Source organism: Neolamprologus multifasciatus, chromosome 9, assembly GCF_963576455.1.
Source record: "Neolamprologus multifasciatus chromosome 9, fNeoMul1.2, whole genome shotgun sequence".
NCBI lineage: Eukaryota > Metazoa > Chordata > Actinopteri > Cichliformes > Cichlidae > Neolamprologus > Neolamprologus multifasciatus.
This window is the reverse complement of record NC_140447.1, coordinates 7,213,977-7,233,971: the sequence shown is the minus strand read 5'-3', so window position 1 is coordinate 7,233,971 and position 19,995 is coordinate 7,213,977. Positions and strand designations below refer to the sequence as shown.

The window sequence follows — 19,995 nt, the reverse complement described above, 5'->3', positions numbered from 1 at the left end:
TCACACGCATTCTCCAGTCATAGGGCAAAGGCACCCAGGAGAGCCTAGTGGGTTGTGTTTCCATGGATGCCCGCCTATGTCCTGTTGCCATGCGTGCTTTGTGTGTGTTGTGTACCCGCGCAACAATTCATTTTTGGTCATAGCATGCAGCCACTGATCCGACCACTGCTGAATGGATGTAGCCACTCTACTGTCCAGTGAGAGAAAGAATGTGCAAACAACCACGGTCTCTGACACTCAGAGGCTTCGGCTGCCAGAAACTCTGTGCCAGGCTCCAATTAGGCAGCCCTGTGTCCTGCACTCAAACAATGGTTGTGTTGGTGGGTACAGTAAGTCCCCGCCATTCCCATACACCGTAAAGACCAAACGTACGTTACTCAGTTGGTGGCCAGTATTTTAACTCATATTATCACTGTGGGCGATAGCCAGAGTGTGCAGACAAAGTAGCAAAGTGCATTCCAGCACTCCTTGCTCGCTCTCACCGTGTCCCATATGCAAAGCCATTCGTAGGGGTGCTGAGGAGTGCAAAAGTTGGGAGTAAAAGGGGGCTGCTAGAACACTCGTTCCTTGAACACGGAAACTGGTGTAATGGCTTCTCACAATGTTGCGGGGACAATTCATGGAACTGCGAGGGGAAGTGGTCTGGAGAGTACTTTCTCCACAAGTCTCCAAAGGCCCTTTGTGCAGACCGTGGAGGTAAGGGGAAGGAGTGGTGCAGTGACTCTGATGGCTTGATAAAATAACTTCTGAAAGTGCTCCGAGCGATAAGACTTCCACATCAAACAGCTTGCAGTAGCACTCTGTGTTTGGGGCCTTTTCCTCTTCCAGAACTCACTGGAAGGGGCTGCTCACACAAGCATATACACAACATACTTACTTACACTTGTATTTTTTAAACCCTCAAGACACTGTTTTACATTCTTTCAGGCCCTGAAGGTGCATTAGGAGCCAAGAAAAAGGCAGCAACATAAACCCTGGCCAGCGCCCCGCTGTACCTCAGGACTTCTTGTGATGGGGCCAATCCATCTTGGATTTTTCACAAGTTATCCTATTAAAGCAAAGCCCACCATGTGCCACTTGCAAAAGCCTCAGAGGAAGGTCACTGCTGGGCAGGTTACCCAAACACAGTCTCAGTCCTTTACAAGCCAAAGCAGTCTATTACAGGGAGATGGTCACATAAAACCTGTATTTTTTGCTGGTTGGGATGAGAAAAAAATATGATTAACCTTGACAATGGCCCGTTACAACCTTTTGGCTAGTACCCACACCTTCTATCTATCCGTGTAATTACCTCATAAAGTGTTCAATAAATGGAGGGAGTGCCATCAAAGAGAGATCTATAAATTTGAAAAAACAGTACTTTGGGTTTTATACCACCATCTGCAAATCAGAATATCCATGGCACTGACATCACACTCCTTTAAAATGAACCCCACAACACCCAGCAGTCACATTTCATCAGATTCCCCCAAGCTGTTGATTTCCCCACCCCATGCTTTTCTGACTACCACATTTCATAACCACTCTGTTGCTCCACTAGAGCACATCCATCAGTCAGAAACTCACTCATGGAAATAAACAAACTCCTCAAACCTCAAAGAACTCTGCTAGTCTGTGAGGAGAGGAAAACAGATGACCGAGATAGAGAGAGGGAGGCGTGCTGAATTTGAAAGAGGAGGCAGGGACAATGAGTGGAGTTCAAAGCAGCTTTGCTCCTTTCCTCCTGTCCATCCCGTGCCCCCCAATGGTAAAAGGGTGGACTGGTGGCAGAAGGGGAGGGGGAGGTAGTTAAAAGTCCATCCGCTCACCCCTCCGACCTCAGACGGCAATGAGCAGAAAAACAGCTGTAGGCCACTCACTCCCCACTCCTCCAACCTTGTCCCATGGGCCCGAGACACACATAATCAAACACAGTCAAGCACTCTCATAGGATGTGAACCTGTAGATGCACTCCTAACACATGCACCCTACAGCGTTTTCTCTTTCCTCAAACTCACTTACACACACTCAGGTTATATAATAAGAAAGAAATATATATAAATTGTGAATAACATTTACCAATTCAAGCTTAGAAAACATTTCAAGGGATGTGATTGGCAGACGAGGCACTGTAAATGGAAAACCAAATGAAATGTTTAAGTTTTATGTCTCTTTTTGGATATTTAGTATGACAAATCAGTCAGTGGGGTTTTCATCAAGGTCAATCTATTCAGCAGACCTCACCACAGAGCTGGCTGAGTTTAGTTCCAGTAAACTGGGTAACCAAGCTGGTGGGCTGTCTTGGACATCCCACGCTAGCACCACTATGCCACCGTTTTCATCTAAAATCTTTAATTTTGACAAATGTTTTAAGAAAAATGTGGTATTCTTTGTTCAATCGCAACCATAATTTCTATCTAAATAAACAGCTATATAGAGAGAACTAAAGTGAAACGAGTATGAAAAAAAAATACTCCCAAATTGCCACTGGCTGTCTTAACTAAAATCAAAGCCTAAAAGTATGTATGCAATTCTTCAGCGGTATGTATTGTCTTTCAGTTTATCTTTATATTTATTTAGATTCTAAATACATTTTCCAATAGTTTTTCATTTTAGAAAATTTATTTCTAGCATTAATTTATTACCTTTGTGCTTCCCATTAACTATGTATGGATGCTGATTCCACATCTCAAAAGTGAAGACAATGTTGAAGTGGCTCAAAGCTACTTCTTTCCAATGACCAGCAGGGGCCAGCTTCATTGTGTGCAGAAAAGTCTGATTATATAAATGCTCATGGGAAAAACAACCCTTCCGTTCCTGTGGTCTATGACCTGAGTGAACACTCAGCGTCACTTCCATGTTTTTTTAAATAAAGTATAGCCCCTATTCGAGTTAAAATGCACGAGAAAGCAGGGCATGTTTCAGGGTGGGCCAAACTTGTCATTAATAAGTCACAATATGAGCCTATGGTATCAGTCAAAGCCATCCGCAGACTTTGAAACTGGGACCTCACTAATCATTGGGTGATGGGATTTTAGCCTAACCCCCAACACAGGAAACACAGGAACTGAAAATTTTATTACATGTCTCTATATATTTCATCCCAAACACAAAAAAGTACAACTTGTTCAATTTAATCAGATCTCTGTGAGATAAAACGAAGTGTAAAAATAAATATATATAGCCACCTATTATCTTTTAACCTCTGTTTAGTTGGTTAAAAATATCTATTACATTAACTGCTAGCAAGATGGATAAAAAAAAGATCAATCACTCAATGTTCTTCAAATTATTTTACTTCCCAGATGTTTTGGTTTTAGCATAACTTTAGCTTACTGCAGCTGGCTAGCTTGATGCTATCAATGGCAGCCATTGATAGCATTCAAGCTAACCAGCAATAAAGCTAATCACTGTACAGTCATTGATTAAAGCCATTAAATAGTGCAGGTTATTATAATCAATACATAAACTATACTACTTAGCTTCCCTGTGTGATCTCTCACAGCAGTAGATATTATGTTTTATCCAGCTAGCTTCCACAAAACTGTAGATAACTATTGAGAAAATGCCCAAGTCAAGAAAAAACTCAACTAAATGCACATCACTACAAAATTGTTAAGATATCATATTAGAGTTCCATCGTAGTCCATTATACATATGGAAAATGTGTCCCATTTTTGTAGTTGTTTTACAATTCAGTTTTTAGCACTTCAAATCAAGTTAATTGTGTAAAATCAAAAAATAAGTGAAAGAAAGACATAAAAGTTTTATAGATGATTACGTTTTTATAGGTTAAGAACTGGTTAACTTACAGCTTTCCTGAAGTGGAAGTAGATTCAGGTTCCCCAACTTTTGCTGATTATGAAATCCTCTGTATGAAAGTGAGATCAAACTGTCCCTGAACTTCTTGTATAAACCACTCCAAAAAATGAAGGGAACCGCCGATAATCACAGTATTGAACAAAGGCCAAAGTTGTCTGGCGATGCTCTTCCTGTTCTTTCTCACAAAAAGCAGAAGATACTGGTTCTGCCAAGTTGACCTTGAATCCATCTTGCCTTATGCAACAGTCCATATTTTGGTATGTTCTTCACACTCACACACTAAAATACCTGTTCCACCTGAATGGACTACAGGTATCGGGTCTTGCTAATAGAACTTAATCAATCACATGAGACAAGGACAGCTGTCATCTGTGTGTATGGGAAGATGCCATGCGGCAAACACGGCCCTTATTACCAAACAGAAACAGAAAAATTAGTCAGGAGGGATAAGAAGACAGCAGTTCCTTTATATTTAAGCTGGGTATCTTACGACAATACTGTCCTAAAAGTTGTGCTTTATGTTGCTGTCAGAATGACATAAAGTACACTTCAGTAACAACTCAAAGTTGAAGTGTTCCAAAATTGTGTTTACTGGTAATGTAGTGTTAGAGATAGAATAGCATGAACTTTTTTTAGCGTTACAGTTGGGCAAAAAAGTATTTAGTCAGCCACCGATTGTGCAAGTTCCCCCACTTAAAATGATGACAGAGGTCAGTAATTTGCACCAGAGGTACACTTCAACTGTGAGAGACAGAATGTGAAAAAAAAATCCATGAATTCACATGGTAGGATTTGTAAAGAATTTATTCGTAAATCAGGGTGGAAAATAAGTATTTGGTCACCTCAAACAAGGAAAATCCCTGGCTCTCACAGACCTGTAACGTCTTCTGTAAGAAGCTTTTCTGTCCCCCACTCGTTACCTGTATGAATGGCACCTGTTTGACCTCATCATCTGTATAAAAGACACCTGTCCACAGCCTCAACCAGTCAGACTCCAAACTCCGCCATGGCCAAGACCAAAGAGCTTTCGAAGGACACCAGGAAAAGAATTGTAGACCTGCACCAGACTGGGAAGAGTGAATCTACAATAGGCAAGCAGCTTGGTGTGAAAAAATCAACTGTGGGAGCAATCATCAGAAAATGGAAGACATACAAGACCACTGATAATCTCCCTCGATCTGGGGCTCCACGCAAGATCTCATCCCGTGGGGTCAAAATGATCATGAGAACGGTGAGCAAAGATCCCAGAACCACACGGGGGGACCTGGTGAATGACCTGCAGAGAGCTGGGACCAAAGTAACAAAGGTCACCATCAGTAACACACTACAACGGCAGGGAATCAAATCCCGCAGTGCCAGACGTGTTCCGCTGCTGAAGCCAGTGCATGTCCAGGCCCGTCTGAAGTTTGCCAGAGAGCACATGGATGATACAGCAGAGGATTGGGAGAATGTCATGTGGTCAGATGAAACCAAAGTAGAACTTTTTGGTATAAACTCAACTCGTCGTGTTTGGAGGAAGAAGAATACTGAGTTGCATCCCAAGAACACCATACCTACTGTGAAGCATGGGGGTGGAAACATCATGCTATGGGGCTGTTTTTCTGCCAAGGGGACAGGACGACTGATCCGTGTTAAGGACAGAATGAATGGGGCCAAGTATCGTGAGATTTTGAGCCAAAACCTCCTTCCATCAGTGAGAACTTTGAAGATGAAACGAGGCTGGGTCTTCCAACATGACAATGATCCAAAACACACCGCCCGGGCAACAAAGGAGTGGCTCCGTAAGAAGCATTTGAAAGTCCTGGAGTGGCCTAGCCAGTCTCCAGACCTCAACCCCATAGAAAATCTGTGGCGGGAGTTGAAAGTCCGTGTTGCTCGGCGACAGCCCCAAAACATCACTGCTCTTGAGAAGATCTGCATGGAGGAATGGGCCAAAATACCAGCTACTGTGTGTGCAAACCTGGTAAAGACCTATAGTAAACGTTTGACCTCTGTTATTGCCAACAAAGGTTATGTTACAAAGTATTGAGTTGTATTTTTGTTATTGACCAAATACTTATTTTCCACCCTGATTTACGAATAAATTCTTTACAAATCCTACCATGTGAATTCATGGATTTTTTTTTTTTTCACATTCTGTCTCTCACAGTTGAAGTGTACCTCTGGTGCAAATTACTGACCTCTGTCATCATTTTAAGTGGGGGAACTTGCACAATCGGTGGCTGACTAAATACTTTTTTGCCCCACTGTACCTGCAGTTACAAAGTAAATAGGAAGAAGAGCTATTATTACTCAAGGGTTATTAGCTGTAATGCAATATTTGCAGTAAAAGCACACAAAGTAGATCAAATTTTACTGTTATAAATCTGTATTAGATAAATCGGATACAGTTTTTAGCACTAAACCTGTAAAAATCAGATATAAAAGCTGTTTATATAAAGTTTATTCTTTCTCCAACTACCAATGGTACAACTTCTGTAACAGTTCTAACAGAGTCAAGTGTTTGTCCCACTTTGCTGCTTTAATTACACTTGAAATTATGAAATTATATATTTTCAGATAAAAACACACACACACAAACACACACACCCCTTCTCACGTCTTAAAAAAAGAATAAAAGATCATACTGCCTGGAAAAACTAAAATTTTAGAATTTATTTTATCAGACAAGGATAATTTTCAAAAGTATGAAATTTCTTTCCATGGTTATTTAGTATTTATGATTCTGATGTATTTTGCTACACTTCTGCTGCCTTTACTCGTGTTGGGGCTCCATAAGTGTAACAGTGTATAGAGTTTTCAGTAAAACCTTAATTATTCCATCCATATTGTAACTGTATGCATAATGATTTAGCCTGAAGTGTAAACAGATGGTGTCTGTGCTGATGCTGTTAACAGTGATGTACATGATAATGAATCAAATTAACCTGTGAAACACTGAGCTACGAAACGAGCATCAGGCCAGACTGAATTACACAGTATTGTCTTTAATCATAACAGTGTGGGAAAGTCTACAGTCTACAGCCTACATGGCCAAGGCTCCCTTATTTCAGGTCCCAAAACATATGCACTTATAGGTCTCACTAACACCCTCCAGTGTCCATGTTTGGAACTACAGTCCAGTTCCTGGAGCCTCTTCTCTCACAGCATCACACAGCAACACTGAGGAGGTTGAAGTCCTGACAAGAGAGTGGAGACATGGAAGAGTCCTTCTAGCTCTTCTTTAGTTGATTTTTATTTTTTAATGATTCTAGCAAGCCCTTGATCCTTTCACTGGCCGGCTCCCTCCTCCTTTTCTTGCGACTTTTGATCCCTGCGACCTGCGAAGGCAGAAGGAGGCTAGCGAGTCCCCAAGGTGTGGGTGCACCTTCGCCTCCCGCACCACCACCTCTTGGTGTGCTGGTTTCACTCTGCTGGAGCAGCCAGGCGCTCTCCTGAACCAAAGCCACGAATCGGTCGAGTTGGCTGGCGTTGACGTTCTTGCTGACGTTTAAAGATATTTCAAACGGGTTCTGGATGTGCAGCGGGGCCACCTCTGGCTTGTTCTGCTCCTTGCCCTGGAGGGAGAGGGAAGGGGACAAGGCAGGTTGAAAACACATTCGTGAGCAGCAACAGCTGTAAGTGTAGACCTTCGTGTCCTGTGCGTCATGGTCCATCAATTTCGTTGGTCATGGGCTCAGCCCTTTACTGCTCTATCTGGGGCACAAATAGCTGAGTAGAACACCTCTCTGCAGGGTAGCAGACGAAGAAGGGAAATGGACACGTCTTTTTTGACTTGGGGAAATCAATCAGTTTTTTGAATTTACCCAAAAAAAGAAGGAAAAAAATTAGCTTAGCCTGAAATAAAAAAAACATACATGGTCTGTATCTGTCCAAATGCTGTGGCCATCAAATAAAGTATCAAAATGTGGGTCAGAGGGAAGTCAAGAAGCTTCCGTGGTACTTTGCATGCTGTATCCTGCATAATGCCTGACAGTAAAGGCACAGGGGGATAAAGGACGGGCAGGAAGGATTAAAGATGGCAACATAAAGCCATAAGTCAGAAAAGGGGAGTGAAGCGGTGAATTGTAGCACAGTAAAGCAGATTTATGGTGGTTGCTCCACTGTTGAAAGCCGATAGGCAAGGGTCACAACCACAGTCTACCTGAAAGCTTCCTGTGCTGTAGGGAGGCTATGTCAAACTTCACATTAGTCTCATATATTAAGCTGGAGTCTCTCTTTCCCACGGGTATCGATTCATTAAACTCTAAGCTCTAGCAAAATCCCTGCATCTCATATACTGTGCCATCAAAGCATGAAGAGCTACTTTATCAACAAAATTTCTACTGGGAAGAGTAATAGGGAGTAAGAGGCATATTATTCAGCACTGAACATTTTAAGCAGTAGGTTAATTAACTATCGCGTATAGACAGAGAGGAAAAATTAGCCCCAAAAACTCCCAATGATGAAACACTGTGACTTCCATCGAGGATGTTTCCTGGTTGCCAGTAGAAAGTATTACGCAGGCATAAACAGCCACATCAGGATAAATGTGGGTATAAAAAGAACAAATATGCATTTGTTTGCAGTTAATGTGACAGACCTCCTAATTGGGATCTAAAGCTCAAGGGCGCCAGGCTCCTGTGGGGCCGGCATCAATCACATGAGACGAGGACAGCTGTCATCTGTGTGTGTGGGAAGACGCCATCCAGCAAACACAGTCTTTATTACCAACAGATTTCCCTGCCGGAGCTCAGCTGGGTGCAAGAGTTGAAAGAAGGCTGAACTTCTCTCTGTGTGCGTTTAAATTTTATTCCAGTTCCTTAGGTGTGAGGATTTGGACTAAGGCTACGTTCACACTGCAGGTCTTAATGCTCAATTCAGATTTTTTGATCAAATCCGATTTTTTTGTTTGCTCGTTCACACTACAAATAAAATGCGACAGCAAACGCGCTCAAAGCGTCCCGCATGCGCAAAAGAAGACTTCACACACAACGCGCTCTGTTTAGACCCAGAGCAAACAGTATTGTTTGACTGATGGCCGTTAATATAAAGACTTCGGACTTTACGTTTCCCAATTTTTGCTTTAAGTTATTTTGTTATTTACATAATAATGTAAATAACCTAATAATGATCCTTGTTGCTGTTTTAGAGGAGCGGTGCTTCAAAGGATAGTTGCAGATTTCTGTCAGATTATACAGTACAAATAAAATGTTCACGTTGTCTTCCCAACAGTTTCACTGACATCTACACTGGATGTCCAGGAAGCGTTCGCGATGTCTTCTCTGGCGCTGATAATTGGCGTCTGTCTTGTGTCGGTGACATAAAAGACAGATTTAATGCGACATGACCGTTCAAACAGCAGTCGCTTTCTAAAACATCGGATATGTATCGGATTCAGTACCACATATGAAAGTGACCCAGATCGGATTTGAAAATATCGGATTTGTGCCGTTCACACTGCCATACCATGATCGGATATGGGTCGCATAGGGTCAAAAAAAATCAGATTTGATGCGCTTTCACCTGCAGTGTGAACGTAGCCTAACACAGACACTGGACTGACTTTAAAACCATATTAATTTTTTGCCACATTAGCATGTAGATGTGGGAATCCCCCGACATCATATGATATGATATTGTCAAAATACACACAATACAATATTATTGTATTGCAATAACTACAAATGATGCCATTAAAGCTAAACTTTGTCACAATCTATTTTATCCACTAAGTTACTGCTCTGCTTGGAGAATGCACTCCTACTGTGGTTATAACTACCCACTGACATGGTTTTTATGCTTTTATGTTGAGAAAGAAGCTAAAGAAGGACTGTAGCATAGTAGTAGAGATGAGGACTGCTGAAGAAGCACAGCCGTCTGTCTGATTGATGCATGCGTAGTGCATCAATTGCTAAAACAAAACAAAAAAAACAAAAACCGGCAGATGCTACAGAATTTACATCACAATCAGAAACTGACATAATCACAGAAACTGTAACACTGGAATAAAAGACTGCGAGGATGCACAGCTCAATTAAACGATGTTAAAACTACCTGCATACAGTTATGCCAAATGTATATGTGTGTGTGTGTGTGTGTGTCCCACCATAACTCTGCAATGACTGTGCAGTACTGCAGAGGCCAGATCCACTAATAAATCCAAGCCCACACTGAAGGACCCCAGTTGAGCCTTTTTACGACATATACAGCAATGCTGACAGTATATCAGAACACTCTGAGCCATCGCGGCTGTTTTTCAGTTTAACAGTCCAGCTTCGTTCAAACGTTCCTTTAGACAGGAGCCTCAGTGTGTTTAGAAAACTTGATTTGAAGTCTAAATGGCAGCTTTGAAGTAGAGGGCTATTTGCCTTGTCCGAAATGTTTTACAAGCGTTTGTCAGTCTAAAGGTTTTGCTGTAGCTTTGACCGCTCTTTGCCAATTTTCGATTTTAAACTGGAGCTCCCACTTAATTCACATTTGCTCCCTTTTGAATGTGAGGAATTTTCTGGATATCTATTTATTTATTCATGCAGTTGGCATGGAGAGAAAAAAAAAGCACAGGAAGCGATTGTTGGTCTCATTATTATTTCATTAGCAGAGGGACAAATCCTTTGTACTGACTGATAAAACAGTAGTAGTAGAACTTCCTACGCAACTCAAAAATCAGCTTGTTTGCAGCATTTCCAAAATTATGCAGCTGACTTTTCTCTTTGTAGAATATGGTTCTTTTTTTTCCAGCTCTCAGAAGTGGACATATACATGGATCTGTTATGCCTGCTAATCACTGGCCATTGGTGCAAACCCCTCAGATCCATCTTTGTCTGCCCCTCCCAGACAAGAGGTTTAAACATCAGGAGGCGGGGCTTGTTCTCACAGATGACCATGTCATATCCACTCTCTATAAGACCACACAGATCACACAGCAGAAAATCTGTGTGAAACCGAGCATTTAGAGCAAACTGAAGCTTTTGGCATGCAAGGATTTTCTGTACTTTCAATTGAATATGATTCATATTTATTTTCAATCATTGTAACAGTTGTGTCACTCCTTAAAATTTTGTCCGTGTTTAATACCATCCACAATACTTGTATGCCAGAAAGTATACATCCAGCTTAACCTGTCTCTGCACATTTAAGCTCGTACGGCTGCAGTTTTTAAATTCATTTGTCACCATTTGCTTTATTTTCTGCCATATAATGCTACAGTAATAAAACATGGTAAAACTTTCAAATAATGAGGTCAGTGTATGTACAAGTAATCCCTGAGAGATAAAACCTCAAGCTTTGCTCTTGCATAGCAGCATGCTGTATAAACCTTCTGTTTGAGGGGTGCAGCCAATCAGAAGCAAGGTGGCTCCAAAGAAGGGAGACTAAAGCAAAAACAGGCTTAGTTAATTATTTTGATCTGTGAATCATGCAAAACCACTCCAGGAATGAAAATATGGGCAGTTGCAAATGAGCAAAGTAGGTTGCCGTTAACAGGTACACCCCCTTCAATTGGCACCAAACTATGACCTGAGGCAGTTCTGGATATTCATGCTCACCTTTCTGATATTTATGGACATCCGGCTGAATGGGAAGGTGGCGTAGTACTCGAAGAACTCACCCAGCAGTTGCTCTAAAGCAAAGATAGAAAACTGGAATTAGCACAAAAGCCCGCTAACACAAATGTCACTGACATATCGAACTGTGGGGGGGCGGTCTCTTGTGCTCACCTAGCGTCTCTGTGTTGCTCTGAAGCTGGATCTTGTTGAAGTTGCTGACAAACGTGCAGTCGTTCCCCTCGATCACGCTCTTGTCCGCGGGGCCTTGTGGAGACGAGAGCAGGGACACAAGGTAAAACGTCTGCCTTTACACGCCTGCGACGGCCATAAACAAGACACAGATGGATGGAGTCACGCGCTCGTGGCCAGAAAACAAGAAGGGGAGAGCAAGCGCACGTGATAAACAAAAAACAAAAAAAGAACAAAGACAGCATGCATCATGTCCTTCCTTGGCTGGTTTACATCTTTAACCGTGCCCTTGTCGAGTCTCCTTCACCACCATGAGGCTGGTGTGTGTGTGTGTGTGAGTATGTTAGTGTGTTATACTGCTGTTTAAATAACTGCCTGGAAGCGCACATGTGTGTGTGTGTGTGTGTCTAGAGGAGGTGGGTCATTGACCTTCCCAGAGTGATGGGCCTTTTATTGTCCTGTAAGCACTCTGTGTGATAGAGTCTGTGCTAAATGGTGTGCCGAGGAGGAAGAGGAAGGAGAGGAGGGGAGGAGGTGAGGTTAGATTGCTTTTGGAAGGCAATTATCAGGCAGCCAAGGTGACAGAAAGAGGGGCAGAGGGAGGCGAGTGGACTTGCGGGCAGATTGGTGTGACGGCAGTTCTATTAGAAAAGGACACTGGGTTAAACATTCCTAACACATATATACATGGTAATAAGATGGATGGCTGGAAGGCTTTCCCAGGATGCTGTGTATTAAATAAAACAAGTGAACAGTCTCCAGGGCTGTAGATGAAGGATGTGTGTTGTACTCAGTGTTGCTGGGTCACACCTGACATTGAAATGTTGCTCTTGGCTACAGTTAAATTTGAAAGTCATGGACACAGCAAAGGTGCATTGAACACAATTATGCTGCATGGCAATGGCACCTATGCTCAGGCTGAGGACCCCACAAGGACAACGCCTCCCTTTATCTGAAGTGGGCACAGCAGGTGGACCAATACTTAACAAGCTCGGTTTACCAGATCAACTTGATTGTGATATGGTTGTGCCCTGTCTGCTAAAGCAGCGGTCCCCAACCCCCGGGCCTCGGACCGGTACCGGTCCATGAGTCGTTTGGTACCGGGCCGCGAGAGTTGAGGCTCAGGTGTGAAATGTATAGTTTTCAGGGTTTTTATCGGTTTTCAGCGTTATTTTGTTATCGTTTTTATCGTTAACTCGGTTTTCCTGGGTCTTTTCACGTGCGTTATGAATAAATCTCCTTTTTTCGGTACCGGTACTAGTTTTATTTTGTTGTATTTATCCGCGACACATTAAAGGCCGGTCCGTGAAAAATATTGTCAGGCATAAACCGGTCCGTGGCGCAAAAAAGGTTGGAGACCGCTGTGCTAAAGAATACATACATTAGCAGATGATAACTGGGCTTTGTCTATGACCTGGAAAAAGCAAGTGTTTTAGCACGTCTTACAAAGGCAGCCGCTGGTCCCTGCCAGGCTGAGGGGGCCTCTGCCATGGGAGAAGAGGCCCAGAAAGCAATGGGTCTGCATGCTGCAGAATGCAACACACACCTCAGTCACTGAAAGCAGCAGTAACGGGACACCATTAATTATCCCTCCACAAGTTCAAAAGGTCCAATCTAGACCACCGGGAGGCTTCACAAGTGTGAAAGCTGCAATAAAGATATTAGGACCCTCAGTGGTGAGTGGATGCCCGGATTACAGCATGTCTTTTATCCTGTCTTCCTTCTCTCACCCCAACCGGTCGCAGCAGATGGCCCCGCCCCTCCCTGAGCCTGGTTCTGCCGGAGGTTTCTTCCTGTTAAAAGGGAGTTTTTCCTTCCCACTGTCGCCAAAGTGCTGCTCATAGGGGGTCATATGATTGTTGGGTTTTTCTCTGTATCTATGAAGCGCCTTGAGGCGACATTTGTTGTGATTTGGCGCTATATAAATAAAATTGAATTGAATTGAATTGAATTGAATTGAATTACTCCAAAGGCATAAAAACGTGTGGAAAGAAAAAATAATTTGAATTGTTTGATGTCATTTAAAAGACACTGTTTAAACTGCAGTTGTATCAACAACATCTCATGTTGTTCATCACTTCTTCTGTAAATAGATGTTCATTAGAGGTGAACAAATACTGGAGATGTTATGAGAGAAGGATGCGGAATTCCATGACAGCAAAAATGGTGCTAGAAGTACAACGTGCATGAATGAAGTCAGTGAATTTCTCAAGCTGTTTTAATCCAATTTAACTGGAGATTCCATGTATGTATTTCTATAAACAAATGAAGCTCAAAGTGTCCAGAGGTGCTTAAACGTGGCTACAAACAGAAAAGACTTTCCCCTTGCTTTCCCGGAGAAAATCACCCCAACCAGCTGTAAATGAGAATTCTTGTTACTTCCAAAATGTGTTATTTGCTTACTATTCAGCAAAATTTTAGAATTTGGTGCTTTTCTTGCTTTTATTTGCCAGGAAACACAATATTCAGGGAGTGGGGACCTCTGCTCTTACTTTGTTCACCTCCTCCCTGCTGCGTGAATTTTACTCTGACTCAGTTAATTGGAACCTTTTCACACGTGCACTGGGACTGTCCTCAAAGCAGGTATCTTACACTGAAAATCTAACTTCCTTAACACCAAAAGTTTTTGTTGAATCATTTATGACATTTTTCATTTCTAAGTAACTAATTGACCAAGGTATATTTGTGAGTGTGACTACAGCTGTACAGAGAAAACCCCCACCCCACACTGCCGCTAGTGTACTCGGTGGTTGCATTTTATATTTTAGGGAACAGTTAGTAAGCAACGTGTGAAGAAAAAAAAGGCATTATTAATTTATGAACTTCTTGTTTTTTGCCCGACGCTTAAATAAGAAAAATGTTTTCTAATGAACGTGTTTGCTTAAGATTGGAAAGTACACTGTTTTTGAAGCATGAAGAACGAGACTGTGGTGTTGGGCTGTGAAATGCTACGCTTAGAATGATTAAGAATAGAAAAAAGCATAACTCTTAATGTTATTAACTAAAACACTACTGAAACTTTGAAACTTATTAACAAATTCTCAGAGGTCCGCTGTGTGAGTGCTGGATGGTACCTGCGAGGTCCCGCAGGTGGTCCAGTGTGGGGATGATGGGAGGACTCCTCTTCTGCAGGAAGAACAGCACCATGACAGTGAGGGAGAAGTTGGTGATCCAGGCCCCGGGGATGCTGCTGGTGACTCCGTGAGCTCGGGCCCAGCAGCGTACAGTGAACACCAGGCTGCGCACCCGAGGGTCCAGCTCTCCATACAGGTAGAGCAACTCTGTGCTCTTCATTGCCACCCTGTGGAGAACACAAAGAGTGACATCTGAGCATACGGTGCATCCAGATAGATGCCGTTTTCACAGTCTGAGGTTCGGAGCACTAGAGTAGGTTATCATCAAGGATGTGTCTGTGTATTTCTGCATTCATCCCTCCTTGGACCCAGATGAGTATCCCAGTTCCTGATACTGGGAAACATTCCCACAACAATGATGTAGCCACCATCGTGCTTCACTGTAGGGGTGATTGTGACTACTTTTGTTTACTCCAGACATGACGCTCGGTATTCAGGCCAGAGAGTCAGAGATCTGAGAGTCCTTTAGCTGATTTCTGGCAAACTCCAGGCGTTATGTACCTCTCACTGTCTGATAATGGAAATTTAGTAATATGGAATGGAGCTTGCAAAGAAAAGCGTCTGGACTTCTTTAAGTTACTTGAAGACGTTTCACCTCTCATCTGAGAAGCTTCTTCAGTTCTAAGGTCAAATGGTGGCCCCACCTTATCCTGCGAACGCATGATAAGGTGGGGCCAGGTTTCACAATGAGCTCACCCGAAACTCTGGCTGATTGGGACCCACACCCAGTTCCACACTTTGGCTCAGGCGATTAGAGGATCATCAGGGGGTCCTTTTGTCCCTCCTTGGGGGATACTCCCACTAGGTTTATATCTGGGACTCTCCACCATTTGACCTTAGAACTGAAGAAGCTTCTCGGATGAGAGGTGAAACGTCTTCAAGTAACTTAAAGAAGTCCAGACGCTTTTCTTTGCAAGCTCCTTTGACTACGATGACCTGGATGACTGAGAACCTTCACAGACAGTAATATGGAATGGCTTTTGAAAATAAATGACACTATGTTCAATTATAAAATGCCTGCATTTTGCCTTAAATATAGAACTTGGAGATGTGTTAACAGCATTAACAGTTCAGAGAAATGGTGCAAGGGCCGACCATTACAGGTCAGAGAAACTAAATGTACCGCTGGAGAGCAGCATTCAGCTGACTCGGCTGCTGTTCATCTGTTTTTCTTTAATGCACGTATTCACACCTCAGGCAGGAAGGTGCTACGCTTCAATGATCTGTGAGCACGATTTAAGAAAAGTCCCCCCTCTCACAGCCACCCACAGATGCTGGTTCAACTCCATTTCCTTAGAAACTGCAGAGTGGTTTTCTGTACGTTAGCAGGTGTGTGTGTGTGTGTGTGTGTACTTGTGTCACACACCAGCAGAGACCACAAGTCAATAACGTTGGAAGGAAAAGAAGTGAAACACAAACAAGCCCACACTTCGTGTTCAGTTTCACAGCGGAAAAATGCAAGACTGACCCATCGTAGCACTTCCTGCCAGTCTGGTTTCTGTCTGGGAGCTTTTATAACGCAAGCGTGGTCAAAAATGGTATTATGGGTAACATAAAAAGAGCAGTTACTGTGAAGCAAGAGAACTGTGACCAAGTAAATCTGACAATTTACTCGTTCCACTAACGTCAGAACATCTGCGCTGACTGAGTACCTGTTGTTGGCTGTGAGGTCACACTGAAAGCCAGACGGCTGGTGGGCGAAACGGACCAGAGGGCACCGTGCGTTGAGAATTTTCTGTACCCCCACGCAGCCGGGCCCAAACTGGTCGACGCACTCCCCGATCACAGACAGGATGCTCTGAGTAACGGCTCGTTCTGAATTGGCCCGCTTCATCTGGTACTCCAGGGAGAGGCCCGACTTAGGCTGCACACACAGAATAACAGATATGTTTAAACTTTAATTTTTCAATTGTTTTGTCCTAAGAAACCATGAGGCATACAGTGGTTGTTTTCATTTGATCCTATAGTATCACCACACCTTTCTGTCTTATGACATGTAAATAAAATATTCACCAAATACATGTTTCAGGGTGACTCTCTTCTATGTCAAGTTGATATCTGTGGTCATTCTAGTTGAGCTGCCAGTTAACCGTTACATTACTGCAAGTGCATTCATAGCTTTCAAACAAACCAAAGACAAACACATGCACATCAGCATTTTTAGTTTGGAGATAGTGGGGATCTAGCAGATGGCAAAAAGAAAGAAGCAACCACTTTTGCACCACTTTGTTTGGTTTTATGCAAAGGATTTCTGGGTAGTGCGTCGCTGTGGGGTGATATCAGGAGATAAATCAATATGTGAGGGCAATTTTTATATATTTTTATACACATGTATAGGTGGTTTCAAACATATGTGCCATGAGCCAAACATACCCTGCAAAAGGGTTCAATGCAGGCCACTGGATGCATTTTTAAGTAAGACCTACACAACAAGAACCCCTGCTGCACAGAAACATTCTTTTGGAATAAAAACAACCAGAAAGAGGATAAACTGCGGCATATTTTTCAAATTGCTCCTACTTTTTATGTGAGGTTTCATTATATGAATATACTTCAAAAAGTGCTTCACGGGAATTTTTTTATATGCCGCTATTTAATGGGTTTACTGGTCTAGCTCGTTTGAGATCAACTTGACCAGCATGTTGCCCATTAACTTAAATAAGTTTGATAACTCTGTCACATGTTTTATTGCTCCCTCAGTGCCACTGGATAATAAAATGAAATTGGTTCATGTGTGATTGTGGTGGCAAATCCGCAATTGCTGGCAGAGGCACTTAAAAAAGTCTAAAAATACTAACCTAATTTCCTATAACGGTGAAGGTAGACAAGTGCAAATGCCTGCAGCCAAGCATTCAAAGCAATGGAAAGTGAACAAGAGAGGTGAAGAGCAGAGTACAGGCAGGGTGAGTGGGTGGAAATGAGTGTCAGGGGCGACTTATGGCAGTAAGAAAGCAAGACTGAAAGGGAAGGTTTATGAGCGGGTCGTGAAACCAGCTATGATGTGTGGCTTGAAGACAGTAGCACTGACAATAAACACAGAGGGCAGAGCTTACAGGTGGTGGAGATGGTGATGCTAAGATTTTCAATATATTAGAAAAGAGTACATCAGAGAGACAGCTATGATTAAGCATTTTAGAGACAAAGTCAACAGAAAAAGAGGAAGACCACAGACAGGATTCATGGATGACAGAGGAGGACGTTAAGGTCACATAGAAACGGATGATTTGCTATGTCGACCCCCAAAGGGAGCCGAAAGAAGCAAAAGAAGAACGTGGCTCTTTCATATGCCTTTTTTTTGTGTCAGAGACAACAAAACAAACCAAAGGAGTAGTTAGTTTAGATGCAGATAAAATGTTTAAAAGGAAAGCTACCTCACAACTCAGAAGGAAATCACTGAAAACTGTTTGCCAATAAATCTAATATTTTCTAAAGAAACCCAGAAAGCCTCATTACCAGTTTCACATTGCGTCCAGTGATGCTGTCCAGATCCAGCAACATGTCCAGGTCACAGCCAAGCTTTCCAAAGCCATTCACTGATGAGCCAAAGGGTTTGATGGTGCATTCTGGAAAATAAGCGGTAGCAATATCCTTGAGCAGGGAACAGACGAGGAAACGCAGCCTGCTGTTCTCCTCTGTGAGTTGATAGGCTTCAGTCAAGGAGCTTATCTGCTTGTCTATCTGAGGGAAACCAGGAAATGGGAAACATCCGAATCAATCAACTTCAAACAAGACTTAAAATGTAAGTATAACTTTTGATGTGATAAGTCAACATACACTCTGTTCTCTGGAAAGTCTCTTTATTAGCTCATTGATGGGAATAGTGGTCTGAGATTGGCACTGCAGGCCTGAGAGTTGGTTTGATGAGTCCACTGAGCCGAGGTTTCTGAGTGACAACAGTCTGGATTTGAAAGGCACTGCGGATTCGTGGATGCCACCAGGAATTGCCACCCCTTCAAGTAAAGACGTAACACTTTCCTGGTTGGCAAACTCCACTACAGCATACACTCCCTGGAGAATTACACAATATCATAATTGTAACATAATTCCAACAGGGTGGTGAGGTAGCAGTACTTGCTTATCAGAAGAGGTTGGTCTTTTACTCACATAGCTTTCATAAAAGAAGTATTTATTGATTTCTCCATGTTTTGATAAATACTTGAGGAACTTTTTCTCATTGGTACTGGACTGACAGCTGATGAGAACGGACCTCTCTGCTTGCTCTTGTCTCTCCATGTGGAGAGTGTGCAGAGACTTCCTTCCATTCTTTTCATCTGACAACAGAGAAGAAGCCATCCAACAAGTCATGTTTTTTTCTCTGAGAGTAAGACATTTAAAACTGTGTAATAAGCACGCTGTTGTTAACAGACAGACGGGACAATATTAGCTGTATAAGACCTTTGGGACTGGTTGGGGGTGCACAAATATATGGGCCTAACATTAGTTTCAACTTGGGTGACTGATATCAGCTTACTGGGAAATAATATGACATTTACCGGTGATAGCAGGCAATAATTCTGTGGTGTGTCCCGTCAGTTTTGCACTGATAAACGTTCAAAGACTGGGATGCACCAAATTGATAATAAAATGCAAAAAATGTGATGTATCGTCGGTTAAGTTCTAGTTTTCATTGTTCAATTGTTCCAGAACATGTCAACAAACCTCATTTAAAAAACTGTCAGTTTTACAGTGGGGCTTTCTATGTAAATATACACGTTCCACAAATGACAGGTACAAGTTCTATATAATAAAATTTTAGCCGAAAAATAGTTATCGCGTTGTTATCGTTAACAGTCACAGTGCCGAATTTTACGTATGACCCAGTGATTTCTTACAGGTCACATATTGTGTAAAACGCACAAGGCACTTAGAGTTACGGCCTTCACCAACAAAAATATAACGTTTCTCAGGGGAGTTTGGAATGGTGCTCACTCGACATCACACGGCGGTGTATTAGGGCTAGCCTAAAGGCCAGCTTCTTTTCTAGGCTTAATTACTAACCACTTTCGTCACTTCGAGTGGCCTCAGCTCGGGCAATAACGACGTCTGTTCCTATACTTCTGTGAAGAAACGCGTCGGTTTTCTGTAGGCACTTCGCGAGGCTGGCCCTTCCTCTCATATGTAACCTGCACACAGCAAAGGAGGACGCCATTGTTTTTCGGAATGAAGCGCAAATGCGCATGCGGCTGGTCCTGTCTACGGCAACCTAGAGCTACCAGAAAAGACACTTTCTAGTGTTTTAAAAAACTATCATCCGATTTCTTTGGGCTGAGTCTGTAACGTCTTTTAAAGGTATCAAATTTGAAATTGAATTGAATTTTTTTTTTATTTACTACGAATAAGCTTCA

At 42.5% G+C, this 19,995-nt stretch overlaps 1 protein-coding gene across 1 annotated transcript; it reads right to left on the bottom strand.

The window, feature by feature from the left end:
- Positions 1 to 5,885: 5,885 nt before the first annotated feature.
- mtpap (mitochondrial poly(A) polymerase) lies at positions 5,886 to 19,857 on the bottom strand. The gene is made up of 9 exons (XM_085173090.1): positions 19,649 to 19,857; positions 18,755 to 18,921; positions 18,425 to 18,658; positions 18,104 to 18,328; positions 16,303 to 16,514; positions 14,591 to 14,817; positions 11,499 to 11,591; positions 11,328 to 11,401; positions 5,886 to 7,358 (listed from the first exon to the last, which is right to left on the bottom strand). The coding sequence occupies exons 1-9, from the start codon at positions 19,827 to 19,829 to the stop codon at positions 7,014 to 7,016; spliced, it is 1,758 nt and encodes a 585-aa protein (XP_085029216.1). The 5' UTR covers positions 19,830 to 19,857; the 3' UTR covers positions 5,886 to 7,013.
- Between the last annotated feature and the right edge of the window lie 138 nt (positions 19,858 to 19,995).

Coding starts and splice junctions, on each gene's coding strand:
- mtpap (XM_085173090.1), bottom strand. CDS start 19,829: ATGCGCATTTGCGCTTCATTCCGAAAAACAATGGCGTCCTCCTTTGCT. Junction 18,329..18,424: donor GACTTTCCAGAGAACAGAGT/GTATGTTGACTT, acceptor GGTTTCCCTCAG/ATAGACAAGCAGATAAGCTC. Junction 11,402..11,498: donor GAGCAACACAGAGACGCTAG/GTGAGCACAAGA, acceptor TCTTTGCTTTAG/AGCAACTGCTGGGTGAGTTC.